This window comes from Erigeron canadensis, chromosome 3, assembly GCF_010389155.1.
Source record: "Erigeron canadensis isolate Cc75 chromosome 3, C_canadensis_v1, whole genome shotgun sequence".
NCBI classification, from domain to species: domain Eukaryota; kingdom Viridiplantae; phylum Streptophyta; class Magnoliopsida; order Asterales; family Asteraceae; genus Erigeron; species Erigeron canadensis.
Window position 1 is genome coordinate 37,327,969 of NC_057763.1, and position 20,292 is coordinate 37,348,260.

A 20,292-nucleotide genomic window follows, 5' to 3' on the forward strand; every position below is an offset into this window, starting at 1 on the left:
TAAGAATTTAATATAAACATTTAATAAGCTAGCTATTTATTTTTAAAAATATTACAATATTAAATATGACATATGACATCATAAATAAAATCAAACTTTTTTGAAGAAAATTATAGACTTGTCACATAATATTTTTTCTCAAAATAGTTTTAGAAGACAATTCTGCTTTATTATATATAAAGATTTCATTTTATATATAGACAACTAAATATGTTTTTAACGGTGTCAAATTGTTTAACTAGCTAATGTAAAAATAATTAATATCAAAAGGTATTATAAAAATAATTAATGTAAAAATAATCTAAAGAGTAAATGTTATGTTGGTAGGATTTGATTAGAAGAGTTGAAATGAGATTCTTTTAAATCATCTCAACAATATGCGGAATAAAAAAAAGAAACTTAATAATTCTATTTTGTTACAATATTTTCTTGAGTTTTTCTTCAAATTATATCAAATTCATTTTCTTTACAACCTTCAAAAAAAACTTAATAATTCAATTTATTTTAAAATGATTTATTTTAGAAACTAAGAAAATAGTGTAACAAAATAATAATGTCATCACACAGACAGCTTAAAAATAAATCTAAGTCGTCATCGCTTCGCTTCTAGTCTAGTATATACAACCCCACCTGAAAAAAAAAAAGGAAAAAAAAACTCGTTCTGTTTTCCCTGTTACTGATCCGCCAACCACAAAACCCTAACCAGTGAGAAAGAGCCAGGATCATCCCTATATACAAGAAGAAGAAGAAGATTCTCCATCTTTCTCTCTAACTTCCGATCCCTTTCTCCGGTACGATTTCTCTTCAATCTCTCTCTCTCTCTCTATATACACACACACACACACACACACACACATATACATACACCTATTTGATATATGTAATGATAAGTAGTGTTTCTTATCAAGTTTTTTCAGGGTTTTGTATCGATCTACAATGGCGGCTCCGGCAGTATCACCACCAGCAGCTCAAGTATTAACTCGCTTTTCTTTTTTCTTTTTTTTTTTATTATATGCAAAAATTAATAAACAATAGCTATTTCCCCCCCCACATTTTCTGTGCTTCTAGTCTTTTTAGTGTCTCGTATTGTTTGATTTCGGAAAATTATTTGTTGATTTTTTAGTAATTCTTTTGTTAGTTAAAACTTTGTACATCTAAGCTTAAGAAGAAAAATAGTAACAAAAATAATTTTAAAAAAAACACATTTTTTGCAAATTTTTAGTGTTCTAGTATTGTTTGATTTCCGAAAATTCATTGTTTGATTTTTTTGTTTAAATTAAAATTTTTGTTTGCCATAACTTGTATACCTAAGCTTAATAAGAATGATATAAAGAATAAAAATACCGGAAAACAACATATAATCTTGGAAAATAGTTAAAATTATTTGTTTAGTAACTTGTTTTATAATTATTGATTGACTAGGCCCGGTTTCTTTTTTACTTAATAAACTTAACTTAATCATTCAGTCAAATTTCATGTTTCTTTTTTTTTCTTAATAAACAAAAATAACCGTCAATTACATATATTTCACTTAATACATACAGACATTTTAATGTATTCAGCCACTTAATACACTCAGCACTTAATGACTAAAAAAAGAAACGGGCCCGATATGTAATGGTTGTGTTGGTTGTAGTTATATAATTATGATTTGTGTTATTACAATATTTTAAAAACAGGTTGGGCAAGCTTTCGTTCTGCAGTACTATCAGATACTGAACCAGTCACCAGGGCTTCTTTATCGATTCTATCAGGATGATAGTAAACTTGGCCGTATCGAAGATGATGGTTCGATGAGCATTACCACCACCATGGATGTATGCTCCCTATTCACTTTCGGTTTTGTTTGTGTGTCTATTTTTGCTATAAAAAATATTTTAGTTTATCGTGTATAATTTATCTGAATAAGTCACTTATAGAGTGATAGGCATTTAAATCATGAGGTGTGTATATCTTCATCGTACTAGTTGTAGATGTCTTAAAAATTGTTGGTAGCTTTATGCAACAAACATATTACAATGCATACATGAGTATATGTATGTCATCTCTGAATTTTGGGTTTTTGGTTCTTAATTTAGATCACTCTCAGGTCTTGCTTGAAAGCACCAGCAAGTTTCATAATTTTGGTAGTTACTTGAAAGTTATTTATGTATACTCTTTATGTTGGCGTGGTATGCAGGAAATTAATGCAAAAATAATGTCAGTTGACTATGATGAAACCAGAGCTGAGTTCAAAACTGTTGATTCACAAGAATCTTTAAATGGTGGAGTCTATGTTCTAGTCACTGGATATATGACCGGAAAGGATAATAGTGTCCAGAACTTCACACAAGCTTTCTTTCTAGCACCTCAAGAGAAAGGCTACTATGTGTTGAATGACATATTGCGTTTCATGGAGAGTGCTGATTATAGTGAAGGAGACCTCGCTCCTGCTGTGGATGTGGAGGCTCCTGTAATTCATGAGAAAGGTGACTGAGTAGATGCGTTTGGCTGTGACTAAAGCTATATGCTAGGAAATTGTATCTCTATGTATTGTTCCTCGTGTATTTTCCTGAAATTTGTTGCTCTGCAGCACCTGAAGTTGTTCCAGTGCCGGAGAGTAATGTTTCTGAGCAAGCTGTTGTATTGCCAGATGAATCTGATGCAGAAAAGGTGGTTCATGTGGATAATGGAGATGTACCTACTGCAGAGGAGGAAGATCCAGTTTCTGAGGTTGTTGAAGAAGTGCCGGATTCATCCCAGCTGGTTGCTGAATCTAATGTCAAAGTCGAGGAACAGCCGAAGAAGTCGTATGCATCTATTGTAAGTGGCCTGCTAGCCCGTTCTGTCCGATTTATTGTTATTATTTACTAATGATGTCGTTAAACATTGAACAAATTGATCCCTCTCTGGGTTTGAAGACATGTGCTCTTTTTTCTAAATTGTAGACTTGTAGAGATAGATGAATAGACGTTGCATATGGTTTATTTACTAGTATCAGAGGATTTTTCTATTAACTGTTCTTGTTAAACCCATGTGTGGCAAATCTGCTAAGGGACTGATACAGTTTTTGACAATTTTCATGCATTACTAAATAAGGATTAGGGAAGCAAATGATCTGTTACAGCAAATTATGATATGCTTTCTTGTTGCTTAAGGTAATGGACTATAAGCAGAGCAGCATCTCTTTCTCAACTCCAGCTCCTGCAGCGAGGAAAGCTCCTACAAAGAAACAGGAACATTTGAATAATGCTCCTCCAACTGCTGTAGCTGCTGAACCAGTGGTTTTGAATGTGGATGCTCCTGAAAATGGTAATCACGAGGAAGAAGGTAGGTGAATTTAGCTATTGAAAGTGGATCATGCTCCTGTATTAACATTTTTCATGATAAGTTTTGCTTCATCATATCTTTTCTCATAGCATTTAGTCGTTTACAAATATCATTGTCTATCCTTATGTATTCATGCATGAGTTGTGTATAAGATATTCTTATGTTTGAACAGCTGAAGGCTTCTCCGTCTATATCAAGAATCTTCCAGTGAGTGCCACAGTTGCCATGGTAGAGGAGGAATTCAAGAAGTTTGGACCTATTAAGCCTAATGGCGTTCAAGTTCGGAACAACAAGGTATGCATCTACTCGCTGCAGTTTTATTCAATGTGTTTTTTATTTTTCACTCCACTGAAAGTCTGAAACTAATATCAGCAGCCACAGGGATTTGGTTTTGGATTTGTCGAGTTCGAGGTTCCTGAAGCAGCTCAAAAGGCGATTGAGGTATGTGAGTTGGTCATGTGTATGAATCCTATGCCAGTCACGCATTCTTGAAATTAATAATTGTCTTTTGCTGGGTACTTTTTTGTGTGTCAGTTTGGTGTTATGTGTATAAGGTGATTTGATTCAATTTGTAGTCAAAAGACTGATTTGTTCGTGTAGATTCTGTAGGGGGATGTGATACTTGTTAAGGTCGGACTTCTAATGATGACACTGTCCCGGGGTGGGGGGGAGTGAAGGACCAATGTGTGAGGTGTCTCCCTTGTAGAAAAAAGTAGACATTGCTGACGTGATCTGAGCAGGTGGTGAATTTGTTAACAAGTTTGGTTCTAATAATTGATGGTCATACTCAGCTTTGTGTTAGGTTTTCTTTTGGTACTAACATTATTTCTAGTTCCATTCGAATGCTGCCAGACATATACTCTTCAATATCAAATCGGTAATTCTGTATGGGTTTGTTTGATGTTTTACATGAACCTTTGCAAGAACCAATACAATTATTCACTTGAAAAGTTAGTATACGAAAGCTGAACAATTCTGAAGTAGTTTGGGTTTAATGGCGAATCTTTGCAAGGTCTATAATCTGTTACTGTAAGCAAAGCATGCCTGTAGTTTTGGGTTTTTTGATGGCAAAGCTTTATGGTAAGAATTTTATTGTAGATGTATCATGTATGTATGCCATTATGTATGTTCTATCTTTTCTCTTATTATGCTTTAGTCATGCCTCTTTGTCTAACTTTGGGCAGATCGTGAATTCTGATTAGTTTCTTTGTGTCTATATCCTTCAGATGAAAACTACATGATATATTCCTCCCAAGTTAACGTGAACCTTTACAATTTATTTGTTGTGTTGATTTACTTTGTTGGATGTGACGTCTCTTTCGATGCACAGGCTTCACCAGTTACAATCAATGGACGCAATGCTGTTGTTGAAGAGAAACGATCTTCTATTAGAGGCATGTTATAGATATCTTCTTTCTACAGTATAAACAAATGCATTTTTTTAATCACCATATTAATAAGTTAAAAATTTTATTTTTGTTTTTAGTCATAATCGTTAATCATTATGGGCAATCCGAATAAATATGCTATTGTGCCTGCACTTTTTTTCTTAACTGCTTGCTCATTTATAGGAGGAAACCGTGGAAGATTTGTAGCTGGAAGGGGACCCGGGTTCATCAGAAGCGATGGCATGAGAGGTCGTGGAAACTATGTTGGCGGCAGGGGTTTTGGTCGAGGTGGTGATTTTGGTGGCAACAGGAATGACTATGGTTTCAGAGGTAACAGCCGTGGAGGAGGTTCAAACCGTGGTGGTGATGGATATCAAAGAGACAACAATGGTGGACGTGTGAACCGTGGACAGGATGTTAATGGGACTGCCAGAAATACAGCACAATGAGAGTTCTCTTTGGTGATTCACTGATAACACATAATTTCAAGAGATATGATTGGTTGATTTTTGGCTTCAAATTTCAAAATTGCAGTGGTGAGTAACATGATATTAGCAGCTATGCTATTCATTAGTTTGTGAATTTTTCTAACCCTTTTTTATTTGCATGTGTTCTGTTTAGGTGATAATAGAGACGGATAGAAAGAGTTTGTTTTTTAGTTTTTATTTTTTGGCATTACTATCAGTCTATCACTGTATAGTAGTAGTAATCGGTGATTGTTATGCTCTCTTATCAACAATTGCTATCGGGTTTTTGACGGGGGATTTAATGATTTAGATCGGGCATTTTGTTAGGTGTAAACTACAGTATGGGTATTGTGTAGTAATCTATGTTTTCTTAGTAATTTGCTATTATTGTTGGATGATCCCGCTACAATTCCATCGGACATTTTTACGAAATTCATCTCATCAAAATGGTGGACGTCTGAAGGGGTTATGATCAAAATATTTAGGGCGTGTTTGGTTCACAGAATTTAATAGAATTGGAATTGAATTTCATTCCTTAGTGTGTTTGGTTAAAGAAGAAGGAAATGAATCATATTCCGTAGGAATATAAACATTTCATCATTTGATGGAATCTCTATTTTTTAGGGATGGAGTAAGAAATCTCATTCCTTAACACACTTGAATTTGTAAAAAATCAAAAGCATTCTGTTAAATTTTCATTCTTTTAAAATCCAATTCCTTTGATAAATTTTATTTCTTTCAAAAATATTTTGTGAACTAAACACGCCTTCTAAGGGTAGTTGTAAACTTTTAACTGAAGGGGGTAAACTACAACTATTATCACTTGCGTTAAATATAAACGAAAATGATTGGATATGTGAGTGAATATGCCTGGTAAGTAAGTTTGAATTATGATCGAATTCACAAGTTTACAATGAGGATTGAAGGCTGGTTTCTTCTTTTTGTTGGAATTAAACCTTATTAACTTAAAGGATCTTGGGAATGTCGTCCATAAAAAGGTGATATGTTGATCTTGGCTAGCAAAAGACCCGCCATTAAAGCAGACTATTATTGTGAAGGCAACCCAACGCATTGTTAGTTGTCTCTTTTAATCTATATTAATAAATTTATTTTTTTTAATATATCTTATATATATAAAACTATGAGTAGGGTTAACGTGAGAACCGTGAGAACCACTAGTTTATAACCTTTTTTTTTTCTTTTTTTGTGTGGTTTTTTATTCTTTTAATTTTTATTTTTCAATTTTGAAACTTTTTTTTTTTTATTTTCTTTTAACAAAAACCCATTCCAAAAAAAAAAATTATTTTTTGTAAAAAATCATATAAGTTACATGTTAAGAAAACGTATGGATACGGTACGGGCGTTGCCCTCATCCGTTCTAAAGGGGTTGTCACCGAACGCATATGAGAATTGTATTAATTTGATAGGCGGCGATCCAAAAGATGGTGACGGTTGTTACGGTACGGGCGTTGCCCTTAATTCTAATGGCAAAGCCATTAGAGATGATTTTTCAATGGTTCTTACAGTTCTCACCATATATGTTGGTTGTCACTTGATCCCTTCACATAAAACTATTGTTTAATTTGTAGACAAGCCAATGATGACTAGTCTAATTGGTCAGATGCACCTACATGTTTTACTCAAGGTCTTGAATTCGATCCTTAGGGATGACAAGTCTTGGGGTTTTTTCACCGAATACTTGTAACGGTCTATAGTCAACATATCGTTGTCTAGGGTACGCGCAAGGTTTTATCATTATACGGTGAAATTTCCCTGATGTCATATACCAGTTGAATGTTTGAAAATAATTTGTAGAAAAATATCTATATCTATACTCCTATATAAAGATTATCACCCCTTCCATTTTTAGAAATAGTTACTCAAATGTCACAGGGGAATTTACCAAATTGCCCCTTAATAAAAAACCACTATGGAAAGTGTTTTATAAATTACCAACTTTGTCCTTAATTAACTAATTTACACCATAAACCCTTATTTTAATACTTAACATTTTAAACCCTTATCTTCTAAAACTTTTTACTATCACAATTACATCAATCTACACCACTTGACACCGCCACCACTACCAACAGTACCATCACCGCCACCACTAGACCGTCTTCTACACTGCCGCCGCCGCATTGCGCGGGTACCATGCTCGTCTAATATAAATAAGCTCTTATGATTATATTGTTGTCACATCTTTATTCATCCGTGAGTTAGATAATCCATCTTTTGACGCATGTATTCAATGAAATTTACGAATCTTTTATATACACGATTAATTATCCATCATTGGTACGTATTGCGTGGGTACGCTTGAATTTGAATGATGTATAACAACATTCCTCTTGTATTTGTTGTAGAACTTCTATATCCATATCCAGGTGGGAAATAATCTTTTCTAATGTGGTACTGACAAGGTTAATAAGTGAGATAAATTTTAAAGTTCTAAAAAAAAGTCATAAATACAAATGAGTACACGTTCAAGTTCAAAAGGAAAATAGTAATGAATGATTAAGTGATGACACGAGTTCGAGTGTTCGCCTTACTCATATTTAAACATTGATTGAATGATGGCTTGATGCACCTTAACCTTTAGGCCATCAAATGTGTGTGAGCATCATGATAGCCCAAACCTCCTTTTTTGTGTGAAGACTTTTTGTCCCCGGCCCATATGTTAGCAGAGCTACATACAATACTCGCACGACCGACATTAATTTCTTTAGACATTGTTGTAGCTGTTGTATACACAGCCTGGAGTTCAAATTTGATATGAACTATGTTGATTAGATAAATGTAAAAATCATAATAATTGATGCAATTTGCTAGCCAATAACTCAATTTTGAATGTCAAAAAATCGAATAAAATGGAGTTAAAGTCCTAAAATGCATGTGACAGAATTGCCTGCTGCTAATGGAATACCATTGTGAATGAACTGCCTTTGGGCTTGACGGTTTACATTTCTTCCCAATGCGAATAGAAAGGAGATCCGAGTTCAGATCTCTAAGCTTAATAGCATCTAGTAGAACTAGTTTCATATGGCCGAGGCCGTATCTTGTAATCTCTCTGATTTGCACATCATCTGTAGTGATGTCATGGTGAGGACTCGGAATCATACAAAATTATAATAACAAAGGTACAAGAGTGTTTCAAGACTCCTTTGCGGACTTTTCATGAGGGATAATGTTTACCAGGATCTACTCAATAACTAATAAAGGCTGATTATATATGTTCAAAAACCCTAAGCAAGCTGTCAGGAGTCTGTTCAATATATGAATGCTAACAGGGTACTGAAGGCATTAGTCATAAATCATGATTATATATTGAACTGATCTTAATTAAACAAATACTTGTAACAAGATAATTTAACTATGGAACTATAAACATTTCAGAAACTCATTTTAAAACTGATATAGAAAGCGTCTGATAAAGCGTCGTTCAGTTTACGTGTAAAGGTAATCACAAAAAATATCCTCCTGGCTGGACTAGTTTTGCTGAGTGCTACCTTGCAAGGAATTGAACCATCACTGAATCATAAGTTTAATGACCAAAATTGCAGGCTTGTACAAACTCCATATCATAGTCGACATATTTAGTCCAAAGTGGGCGAAACTGGTTCATAGCAATGTCAAGCCATGGTTTCATATTCCCATTAAAATGAACAACTGCAGCATTATTGATCTCTTCCATGCTTATGCTTGGGTTATATCCAAGTCCCAATACATGCCAAGACTTCTCTAATGGTTTGGTTGTGGAATAAAATGTGATCAGGCCAGGTGGTAGTGTCCCCAATTTCCATAAAGTGCGGTTTTCATTCTGCAAAAACATACTCTTAGTTAGAAAAATATGAAACAAACAAACTTTGTGAAACATTTCTTTTCAGATCTCATAAAAGCGAAACAAGGCATCTATTTCAGGTTCTATGATATGGAATCTAGGCGGAATATAAGCTTAAGTATATACAGAATAATAATGCAGTAAGAGTTGCAACAATATATACTTAGAACATCAAAAAGACTTTAATACAATAAAGCAGGTAACTTCATAACATATATGCTGGCCTATACTTCTAAGCACATTATCAGGCAAAAGTGAAAGGTAAACATTTCCGAACATATCAAAGTTATCACCGAACAGTTCATAAATATTGACAGCATACACACAAAGATTTAGTAGGTTCATACAACTTACCAGATTTTGCCAGTAATGATACTCCTCAGTGCACTTCTCTCTCCTCCAGGCATCCAAATCAAAGAAGTTCATCCCATAAGCCCAGGCACATGCCTTGGGATTAAACTTCTCCTTGATCAAAGGATGAGAGAAATTCATGTATTGTGAATAACGATGGAACGATCCAAAACAAGTCTCAACGGCTCCATTTACCTTCCCATCCATGTCTATCTTCCAAAGCCCAGTCAAATCCTTCTGAACAATAATATCATCATCCAAAAATAGAACCCTGTGCAGTGTTGGGTACATCTCAGGCAAATAAAACCTCAAATGGTTCAAGATAGACAGGTACTTGGGATTCCTGAACTTCATATTGGTCGTATCCTTTGTTGCATTCTCAAGCTTATTCTCAAAGTAAAACTTTTGCAAATTTGCTGATTCTAGCTGTTTCAGCACCGGAACGTAATTCGAATTTAAAAACTTGTAATCCTCCACCGCCTTAATTTCAATATGAGCACCGTTATACTCTTTCATCTTAAACATAACTTGCATCGCGCCTAGATTCATCTTATCCGTCACAACATGGAAAACGTGCTTCGACGGCTCTTTCGTATTCTTAACAGCCGAATTAACCACAACCGAGGCAGCAATCACATTATCCGAAAATATAGCATAATGATAGAGCTTCGGATCATCAAACTCAACCGGCCTCTCCTTTCCTTCATCAGAATACTTATCTGGATGCGCAATTCTCTCTTCCATCAATCTCATAGTCAAACAATGCAAACTCTTAGGAATCGACTTTGCAGCAATCAAACTCGAGAAGGCACCTTGTTTCTTCGCTTTCGTCAACTGCTCATTAACCGAAAAAATCGAATCCTTCAGCTTCTGAATCTTAAGCTGATTATCAAACGACTCTTTTGCCTCAGCTATCACCTGCCTAGTCACCTTAATTCTCTCCTTAACCTCCTTCTCAAACAAACGAAGCGTCGGTTCGTCAATTGAATTTGCATCAGATTCGGATAACGCTTTATAAGCAGGTTTCGACAACAGATCTGTATAGTTTCGTGACAGGTCAGCGAAAATCCTAACGAGTTTTGAGTTTTCAAGCTTTAATTTACGCGCATAAGCAGCATAAGCTAACGCAAGTGATCTGTGATCATCTGCTTGTTTTCGGATCTGATCAAATCTAGGCTTTAACGGATCGGATTTCAAAGCAAGTGCAGATCTACGGAATGATCCAGTAACTACGTTCGTATTGAATGTAAAATCTAGATTCTACAATAAAAACAGTATATACATAATCAATTATTAATTAATATATCATCATTATATAATAAATACACAATATATAGATATAAATTCTAGACAATAAATAGAATCAACTAATAAGTAAATAATTGTTATCGGAAAATTAATAAATTATAGCGAAAATATATACATACAGTGTTGGAATGGGATGAAACGACGTCGTTTGATGAAGATGTGAAGAGGAATGAGAGTGTGAAGAAGAGGAAGACGGAGATGGAAAGAGCGATGGCGAATCGTTTGAAAGTAGCGCCGGTGTTCCGTACGGAGATTGAGCTCCGGTTGTTGCTACCGGAGATCACCGCCATGTGTGTGAACTGAATATGTTCCGGTGAAAGCGGATGTGTTAGTTATTTTACACACATAGATTTTACATACACTGGAAATATAATGAGTGGAAGAAAGGTGTGAGTGTGATTGGGAAAGTGAGATGTGACGGTGGGATAGGGGGAGGCCGTGTGGGGCCAATCTACTATTGACAAATTAACTGATTTTTTTTTTCCTAAAATAAATGGAGTCCCGTTTGTGTTTTTTTTTTAACAGTCGATAAAAATTTTATATATGTAAAAAACTAGCAAGGTGCTAGTGAGATTTACATCAGGAGAGGAAATAGAATAGAAAAAAACAACAAAAGCAGTCCCGTTTGGTTTATTTGGGAGGGCCAGAGGGGAGCTATAATTGATTAGAAGTATTTTTTAATTATTTATTTTGTTACTTCTAACTTATTTATCGAATATAATGTTTTAAATCTGAAGTTTTTAATGAAAAACAGAACTCGTTATCATTAAGTTACTTGTGTTACTTTTTTTCAAAATACGTTTTGATATTTACGAGAGCAAGTATCCGCGCGTTGTGGTGGTGAGATGGTGAGGTGATACCTAGGTCATAGAGTATGATAGGTTATAGGAGTTGATATGTCATAGAGTATGATAGTTAAATGCCTTAGCCGTACGGGCTCCGCCCTCGGATATAAAAATTTGTCGAAAGTATATCGAATGACATCTCTAATGAAAGAGCATAAAATTTTAAAAACACCCATACAATTTTTATAATTTATCGATGTACGGTTTTTGAGATAAAAGATTTTGAATGAATTGGAGGAATAAATGATTTATGGAAGAGAGGGAAAAAAGATGATTGGTTGAGAATTGAGAAGAGATAAAGGGTATTATAGTTATTTTAGATAAATATAGAATAAATAGGAGGGACATTTTGGGGGAGTACTTAAAATCAATATTGAAAATTTCAAGTTCAATGTTGAAAATCTAGGGAGAATCTGCTTTATAGTATAGTATAGATATAGATTTATCGATATACGGTTTTTAAGATAAAATTTTTTGAATGAATTGGAGGAATAAATGATTTATAGAGGAGAAAGAAAAAAGATGATTGGTTGAGATTTGAGGAGAGAGAAAGGGTATTATAGTTATTTTAGATAAATATAGAATAGATAGGAGAGACATTTTGGGAAAGTACTTAAAATCAATATTAAAAATTTCAAGTTCAATGTTGAAAATGTAAGAAGAATCTGTTTTATAATATAGTATAGATACTTAAAATCAATGTTGAAAAATTAGGAAGAATCTGCTTTATAATATAGTATAGATAATCATTAGTGGTTAAAATTGTAATTAGAATACAACAAAATATTACACATAATTTTTAGCTATCAAAAATGAAAACAAAATATCTAAATTATTTGGCGCCGGTGTGATAGATTGTGTTCAAAAAAGATGGATGAACATATGTCAATTCTAAAAAATATAAAATGAAAGTCAATTATCTAAATTCAAAATAAATGCATAAGTAACTAAACAAATAAAAATATGAGAAAAAAAGGAATCGAACCCAAACTAACTTGATGTTCCTGTGTAGGTCAAATTTAAATGAGAGTAACTATATATATATATATAATTTATATATGGTTATGAATGTAGTTTATGTAGATTTTTCATGATAGTCTTGGATAAAATTTATCAAAAGTGATACTCTTAGCAAAAAATTTTTTTTTAATCTTTTCATCATGTTAATTTACATTTTTACCGGCTATATTAACATCATTTTCTCACTACTTTACAACTTGTTTCCCCCTTTAACTTTTCACTTGCAAAACCAGTAGATTACTTCACAATACCCTGTAGTAAAGTGGTGTATTTTGAAACATCGGTAACACTCTGGTTTTTTGATACAGAGGTCAAATGTTCGATTCTGATCCCATGCAAAAGTCATAGGTCATTTTTAGTCATTTAGGTATAACCTGAAAGCATATCTAAAATTGTGATTGATTTAATGTGAATGTGTGTATACAACCAGTAACATATCTAAAATTGTGACTGATTTAATATTAAAAAAATATAATAGTTCTATTATTATCTTAAGGGAAAAAATTATAATTATATTAATAGTAGCAATCTTTAATCGATTATACATACGATGTATACTGTGATAAGGAAACCTTATATTGTCTACAATTGTAATACTATTAGCTTACATTTATCAACTTCTTAAAAAATGCTAGCACCAAATAATCTTCTTCTATAAAACGTTGTTGGTGTTCTTTCCGATTTCTACGCATTTCACGATTCATATCTAATTTCAATTTGTAAAACTTATAATTTAACATCCACACTAACACAAACTCATTAACAATAGGAACAACAATTCAATAAATCTTAATGGGAACAGAAACCCAAAAAAACAAAAAATTAAATAACATACAACAGACATAACAGAATGTAACCAAGAAAATTGTTCATCATTATATGAAGTCTCAATCAATTATATGATAAAAAAAAATAATATCGAGAGGTAACAGAATACATTGACATGAACGACACAACTTATATTTGATGCATTATCGAGAGGAGCACTAAAAACTTTTTTATAAACAAATTACATGAGAACGACGTGTAAAGTGTGAACATTAAAAAAACTTATATCTTTTATATCAAAAATTATCTTTGAATTTTACGGTAAAAATATAATTATTTATGTATGTTAATGAATAAAGAAAAAAAGCCAATACAAATAATACTCGTAATGTGTATTTATTCTTTGTAATGGAATGAAGAGAAAAGACCCAAATATGTTGTTGCCAACTTGTGTAACCCATTGGGTTACAATAAAACCTAGTTAAAATTTCTCTCTCCAAGAAGTTCACCACCTTCCTTTTTGTAATCCAAAAAAACCAAACTTAAAACCACACCCACCAATTATACATACAACATTAATTAAATAAAAACTAAAACCAAACCCAGTTTCGATATTGTTGTCTCTTTGGTTGTTTCGCTTCCGTCACCTTCAGGTAACCAAACACGAATGCCCCTTCTTTTCTTGCTTTCTCACCCACCACTTAACTCTCTTGTCACCTAATTCTTCACAGGCCACCGGCCCCTTCCTATATATATTTATTGTGTTTTTTTAATTTATATTATCTTGAATGCATTACTTTGTACATTATGTGTTTATATGTTTTTCATATCTTCAACATTTGTGTTGCTTTTTACTTGATCGGTTGGAAGTGATAAGGGGTTAAAAGATAATAGTAAACCACTGGATTAATGTTTCTCTCTTTTCTTTTTTTTTTTACTGTCTTTATTTCATGAAAAGGTGGTAGGTTGGTGAGTTGACTTTATTTTTCCGTGACACAGTTTTTTTTTTAATTTTTTTTTTAAGGATGTTTGTTAATTGTTTCTATTTAAGGATGTTTCTGTTGATTTTAGTTTTGTTCATTCAAAAAATTTTAAAATTTCACTTTTTTTGTTTTCCTTCAAATAATCATCTTCTTATGTTACTGTTTATGAATAAATGAACAAATGCAAAAGATTATCATGATCTTGAATTATCTTGGGGAAATTCTTTTCTTTAAATTTGATTAGAAATTACTAATGTATGAGTGTTGTATGTTACACTAGATGATTATTGGGTTGACTTTGAATTTTCTCACTCTGTCGGTCTTTCTTTATCTATTTATATATATACTATATCTAACAAGAAACACTCATTCACTTTTGTGCATATTGAATCTGAGCCATTTGTGTTTGATCATTGAGATACTTAAAAGGATCTTATCTTTGAACTAGCTAGCATTTTTAGATTTCGGTACACCCGTTGCATCTTAAAAAGATAGAACCCCTTTGGCCGGAAGGCGTTAAGTAAGTAGCACAAAATTTCTTGCACGCGCGAACGCAATGCTGTAATACGTAGGTGAATAATGCTTATGCTTATGAACTTGAGTTTTTCATTGTAATCTTATATAAATACAACTGTACAAGGTCTAACAGAATATGAGATAGTGTTCTTGCTCTACTTTGTCTTAGATTTTTATCTGTCAGCTCTTTTATTTTATTCCTCATTGTAATTAATTTGAATTATCGTTTTTGGATGATGTTAGGATTGTCTTAAGACACTATGGTGAGCATCCGCAGACAAAGACTCATTAAACTTTATGGTAACTTATGTTTTTTTTTTTTTCTTAGGTCATGTTAAACTGTTATTTTCGTTGATTGGTATTTTCATATTCATTTTTTCTGTTATTGATGATATCCGATGTTAAAAACTAGGGAGAAGCCCCTGTCTCGATTCTCTTCCACCCTATGAAAATGGACAATCTCCTGGAAGTTGGGGGCAAAATACAAGATCAGTTGGCAATGGCATGCACCCTTCGTCTTCAGTTGACCGGCCTGACGAGGCAAGCATGGTAATTATGGTTTAGATCTCACCTTTCATCATGTTATCTTTCTACTCCATATGCAAAATGTGTAAAATTTTTCTTATAACGTGTCTCAATGCCTATGTTTGTTTTCTGAAACTAAACTGAATATCGTGCTATGCAAATTACACAATTACAAAGAGGTCAAAAAGAAAAAAAAAATTAAGATAAGCCTATTCGTATCGATCTCTACTCTTCACAGATCACAGCCGGTTGTGACTCCAACATGTGTAAGACAAGCACTACATACGTTTAGTTGGGCAGTAATGCAGTATGTTTATTTTACTCTAATGTGAGTCTGTCAGTTTAAGTAATAGCCAAATGAGCCTTAGATGTAAGTACAGATAATGAAATAAGGAGATCATTTAATTATATTTTGGTTTACTCTGGCTGTAACTTCATTGATGGTGAGACACATTGTTGGATGTTAATGTGTGTGAGGGACTAAATGGGACTTGTAGATGAAAGAAAAGATTAATGCTTGAATATATATATCTCAAACCCTTCTAAATACTTGATGCTTCTTTAACTAATCTTGGTTTAGTTTACTCGTACATATTTTGAATCCGTATATGCATCACCAACAGCTTATGGGGATAATGACTTTGCTGTGAAAATTGCATATGCTTGACTTGATATATGGTTGAAGGTAAATGGTTGACTAGTCGTTAGATTTTCAAAATACCTTAAACAATAGTATAAAGAATCTTGTGTTCCTTAATGAACACCATTAGCTCATTTGTAACGATGATCATGGATACTAAGTATTTTCTACTTGGAATTGCCAGTTTTTTTGTTATCAAAAAATGTTGCTGCTATATAACTCAAGAAATTATAACTCATGAGATAATAACTGAAATATAGATTCTTTTTCACGAGGGATGCAGCATTCACTTATCCTTTATTTTTTTACACTGGGCATTATTAAACAAACTGTATATTAATCCTGTGTTCAGCAGGAAGGTACAAAACCCGAAGAACCTGAACCCTCAACTGTCAATGAGTCTAGCTCATCTAATAAGCAGTCCATTCTGCACCCAGGTCTGTCTCTTCTTCGTTATGATAATTCAATATCCATGCCATTTCTTTTAGTTTATAGCTGGGTAAGACATATTAAATCTAATCTCATATGCTGCATTTAGCACTGGCTTTTCGCTTACAAGTTCAAGCAAAACGGTATTTAAAATTTTCACATTTTCTTTTATTTGAACAGAAACTGTGTAAGGTTGTAATCACCTCTAAGGAGGCCTAGTGGTTAACATCTTGGGATCTTTACAAGAGGTCTCCAGTTCGAATCTCACTAGGTGCATTATAGGGGGCGGCCAGGGAAGGGTTCGGAAACCATCACGAGATACCCTATTTAGGCCGCATACGTTCGAGTTAAAAAAACTTGCCTTCCCCGTATAATTTGAATAAGGGAAACCTCATCCGTTTACCCGTTTTTAGAAACCGTGTAAGGTGATCTAATGGGCTCTAGGAAATTGGTGATACAATATCTGTCCATCGTCCAATGAAAATTGAAATGTTTGACTTGATATATGCTTTATAAAGATATCTAGACTATTAGTCGAGTATTCGAAAAGCTATCTAATAGAGACAAATATTAAAGAATTTAATGGTCCAAATTCCCAATATTTAGTATCGTTTTTTGGAAAGGTGTGATATAAAACTAGGTAATTTTAATTTGGAAACTTTGAGAAAAGGATGTGGCACTTTCACGAGACATTTTGGTTGTCATTAGGGTGGAGTAACACTTGAATGAACATCTTTATACCTCTCAGAGTTTTATTGAAACTTGTTACTATTTGAGTCGGTATGCATTATCCAATATCCATGGACCAATCTAGGTAACTATAGTATCTTGAGCGAATGTGGTGTTCATTTCGTGGATCCTGCACTCATGTTACTTCATTATGAATTGTTGCATTTTCAAGAAGGCTATTTTGAACCTTTTTACTGCAATACAATAATTATTGTTATTGCCAGTGTTCAAGAGACGGAAAAGACACAGAAGAAAGAATTTTGAGAACCAAGAAGCAATTATAATGAGAGGCGTGTATTACAAAAATATGAAATGGCAAGCTGCAATCAAGGTTGACAAGAAGCAAATCCATTTGGGAACGGTGAACTCTCAAGAAGAAGCTGCACGCTTGTATGACAGGTAATTGTTGACATTAGCATCATAAATCACACTCACATAGTAGTTATTAGAACTGACTTTTTAAAACTGTTTACTTATTATTGGGGTGATTGGGTTATGTTTTATCTCTACCGGGTCAATCGGGTAAAATAGAAAACTTAGCTATAAAAGGAAATGGGTCAAATGTTTCGAAAGTTGGCCAGTGTATATCTCTGGTGCATACAAACTCCTAAATTGCTTTCTTTGAGAATGATTATATCTGTAATTCTAATAATTTTAATAATATAGTTTATGTCATTATACTTAATGTGTTGATTATATAATACATTCTAAAATATAAATGGACAAATATTTGGTCACCCCTGCTTAATTATGTTTCAGCCTGTACTATATTGGCCCTTTTGATCCATTCCTTGACCTACCTATTTTTACCGTCTCTAGTGTAATACTTGTAGCAGTTAAATCACATAATAATGACTAGTTGGATATGAGTTTTTATTGTTATTTTTAACCGATCCTTGACCTTAGGTTTGCTCTCACCCAAGTTTTTGTAAGAAAATTGTTATGCTAGCTAGACAGTTGAGATAAACCTTTTCTGTTTATCCTTCATTTTCTCTTTTAATCTTTAGAAGGGTCAGTGAGTCATTCCTCCTTCAACAAATGTACTGAAAATCACGAGATAAAATTGCTGAACATGTAAATCCCATGTTTGATCTTTTTTTCTTTTTTTGTTTCCCACTACTATTATTGACATGTTTGATAAAAAATCTTACCATCTGGTCATTTTAACTTTTGGGTTTACGTTTGTTGCCTGCAGGGCTGCTTTTCTTTGTGGAAGGGAACCGAACTTTGATCTAACTATCGAACAAAAAGAAGAACTAAGTAAAATAAGTTGGGACGAGTTCTTAATCATGACTCGCGATGCAATCAACAGCAAGAGTAATTATATCTGCTTCATATTTTTTAGGCTTACTTACCAAAAATGCAAATATGTTACTCGTACTAGTCTTTAGTTGATATACAATATGTTTCATATATTAATCTCACATTCTCACCATCAGTCATTTATCAAACCGAAACATTACTGATGGTTATTCAAAAGTGACTGAGAAGAAAAAGTCTAGCCAGGATGTCACGTGAAATCTATGATATATGAGATTTTCTGACCAAGATTTTTATTATAATTGGAGAACGATGACGAATATATCTTTAAACTTAACTACAGCATACTCTATTAACCCGTTTTTTCTTATAGCTTTTTAATTAATATTTTTATTTTTGGAAATGATGGTTTTTTCAGAAAGCCAGAGAAGGGTCAGTACCCGGATGAAGTTCGAGAATCACCTACAAAACAACAACAGCGAGTATGAGGCAGACACAGGGAGAAATGGTTCATCAGGTTCTGATGATGCTGATACATCAGTAGCTTAATAATTTATATTCTATTATCATATTTCCTTTTTAGTGATTATTTATACAGTCCCACGCTGATTATTCATTTAAACAATTCGGGAATGTAAAATTAGAACATTGTATGAAGTGGGAAATTTCTCGTATCTGTAAATAGAGGGAGCATATTGTTATCTTTTTTTTTGGACTTTTTGGTATGATGCCAGTAGTATTAATTATTTGATTTTTCCAGGTCCTAAACTCTTAATATATGTGAATTTTCATTGAATTTCAAGGTGAATTAACAGAAGGATCATTCTGATGTATTGGCAAAAAATCCGGTTGATAGGTCCGTTAGGACTACATTTTGTACGTAGTTTCTTTTTTGTTTTGAATATTTGTAAATTGTTGATGTATTAAATATGATTTGAAACTTGTATCATTATCAATGTTCACTTAATTGTTTTCTTTCTATATCGACCCTTTAACATGAAAGAACTGACTTCTTTCATAATAAGCTAAGAAATTACAAGGATAGGGCAATCACTACCTACAACCTGAAAAGAGAATATCTGAATAAGTGAATATGGACAAGGACTTGTCACTTGTGCATAAAGTTTCATGGTAGCTTGGTGTATTTGTTTTTTGTTTTTGAACGGCTTTTTTTAAAACTAGGTGGTTCAAACGCGGGCCCGTATTATTTTTGAGCGTTTATTTTTAAAAAATCATACCACAACTTCGATATAATAAGTTAATAAAAACTCTGTTTACTCAAGAAAAAGACAGTAAAAAACAAAATGTTAAACAAAAAACCCAACTATCAAGGCAAAGCAAAAAAAAAAAACATTAGAAAAAAAGTCAAAAAGATATATATAAAACGAATACATTTAAAAAGCAAATAAGTTAAAAAGTATAAATATAAAATACACACACAAATAACACCACAAAGTTACAAAATTGATGTTTAAAAAAACAAAATGTTACAAAGTATATAAAAATATAAAATAATATATTACAAAACATCAAAACAATAAAAGATACAAAACAATTTTTTTAAAAAATACCAAAAAAAGTGTTTCAAAAGCAAAACAAAGAGCAAAAAAAAGAAACAAAAGAATAAAGGGGAAAAAAGGTAATTCTTTGAATCTAAAACCAGAAAACAACAAAAAGATTAAGGGGTTGGGCGGAACAACAAAATAGGGTGCAAAGTGTAACTTTTAATATTTGGAAAAGAAGCAAATAAAATTTAAAAATGGGGGAAAGGAGAGCCTCAAACCCATGACCTTGCAATTTTAAAATGGTGCCCAAGCTACTTTTTCTAACCCCTTTTATGTTTTATAAACCGAAAATCAAATGTATATTCATAAACTTCATGTAAAAACAAAAATTATTGTTCACGTTCAATT

The 20,292-nt window shown here is 33.0% G+C and overlaps 3 protein-coding genes across 8 annotated transcripts; 2 read left to right on the top strand and 1 right to left on the bottom strand.

The window, feature by feature from the left end:
* The first annotated feature begins 616 nt into the window (after positions 1–616).
* Positions 617–5,541, top strand: LOC122593238 (nuclear transport factor 2). Of its 4 annotated transcripts, none has more exons than XM_043765620.1 (11): positions 617–791; positions 909–972; positions 1,680–1,817; positions 2,180–2,468; positions 2,573–2,802; positions 3,138–3,309; positions 3,482–3,603; positions 3,682–3,750; positions 4,640–4,703; positions 4,881–5,233; positions 5,319–5,541. In XM_043765620.1, exons 2-10 carry the CDS (start codon positions 937–939, stop codon positions 5,144–5,146), a joined length of 1,386 nt encoding a protein of 461 aa, XP_043621555.1. In that variant the 5' UTR covers positions 617–791; positions 909–936; the 3' UTR covers positions 5,147–5,233; positions 5,319–5,541. The 4 variants fall into 4 exon arrangements, with proteins under 4 accessions (XP_043621555.1, XP_043621557.1, XP_043621558.1 ...); XM_043765622.1 differs by having other exon boundaries at positions 3,685–3,750; XM_043765623.1 differs by having other exon boundaries at positions 3,691–3,750.
* Positions 5,542–8,467: 2,926 nt separating this feature from the next.
* Positions 8,468–11,032, bottom strand: LOC122592418 (galacturonosyltransferase 8). Its single transcript, XM_043764636.1, has 3 exons — positions 10,784–11,032; positions 9,360–10,616; positions 8,468–8,984 (listed from the first exon to the last, which is right to left on the bottom strand). The coding sequence occupies exons 1-3, from the start codon at positions 10,952–10,954 to the stop codon at positions 8,709–8,711; spliced, it is 1,704 nt and encodes a 567-aa protein (XP_043620571.1). The 5' UTR covers positions 10,955–11,032; the 3' UTR covers positions 8,468–8,708.
* Positions 11,033–13,769: 2,737 nt separating this feature from the next.
* LOC122590581 (ethylene-responsive transcription factor-like protein At4g13040) lies at positions 13,770–19,091 on the top strand. Of its 3 annotated transcripts, none has more exons than XM_043762774.1 (7): positions 13,770–13,950; positions 15,040–15,096; positions 15,209–15,345; positions 16,314–16,398; positions 17,344–17,518; positions 18,315–18,436; positions 18,798–19,091. In XM_043762774.1, the coding sequence occupies exons 2-7, from the start codon at positions 15,057–15,059 to the stop codon at positions 18,926–18,928; spliced, it is 690 nt and encodes a 229-aa protein (XP_043618709.1). In that variant the 5' UTR covers positions 13,770–13,950; positions 15,040–15,056; the 3' UTR covers positions 18,929–19,091. The 3 variants fall into 3 exon arrangements, with proteins under 3 accessions (XP_043618709.1, XP_043618711.1, XP_043618710.1); XM_043762776.1 differs by having other exon boundaries at positions 13,772–13,950; positions 16,317–16,398; XM_043762775.1 differs by lacking the exon at positions 13,770–13,950 and adding an exon at positions 14,618–14,852.
* Positions 19,092–20,292: the final 1,201 nt, after the last annotated feature.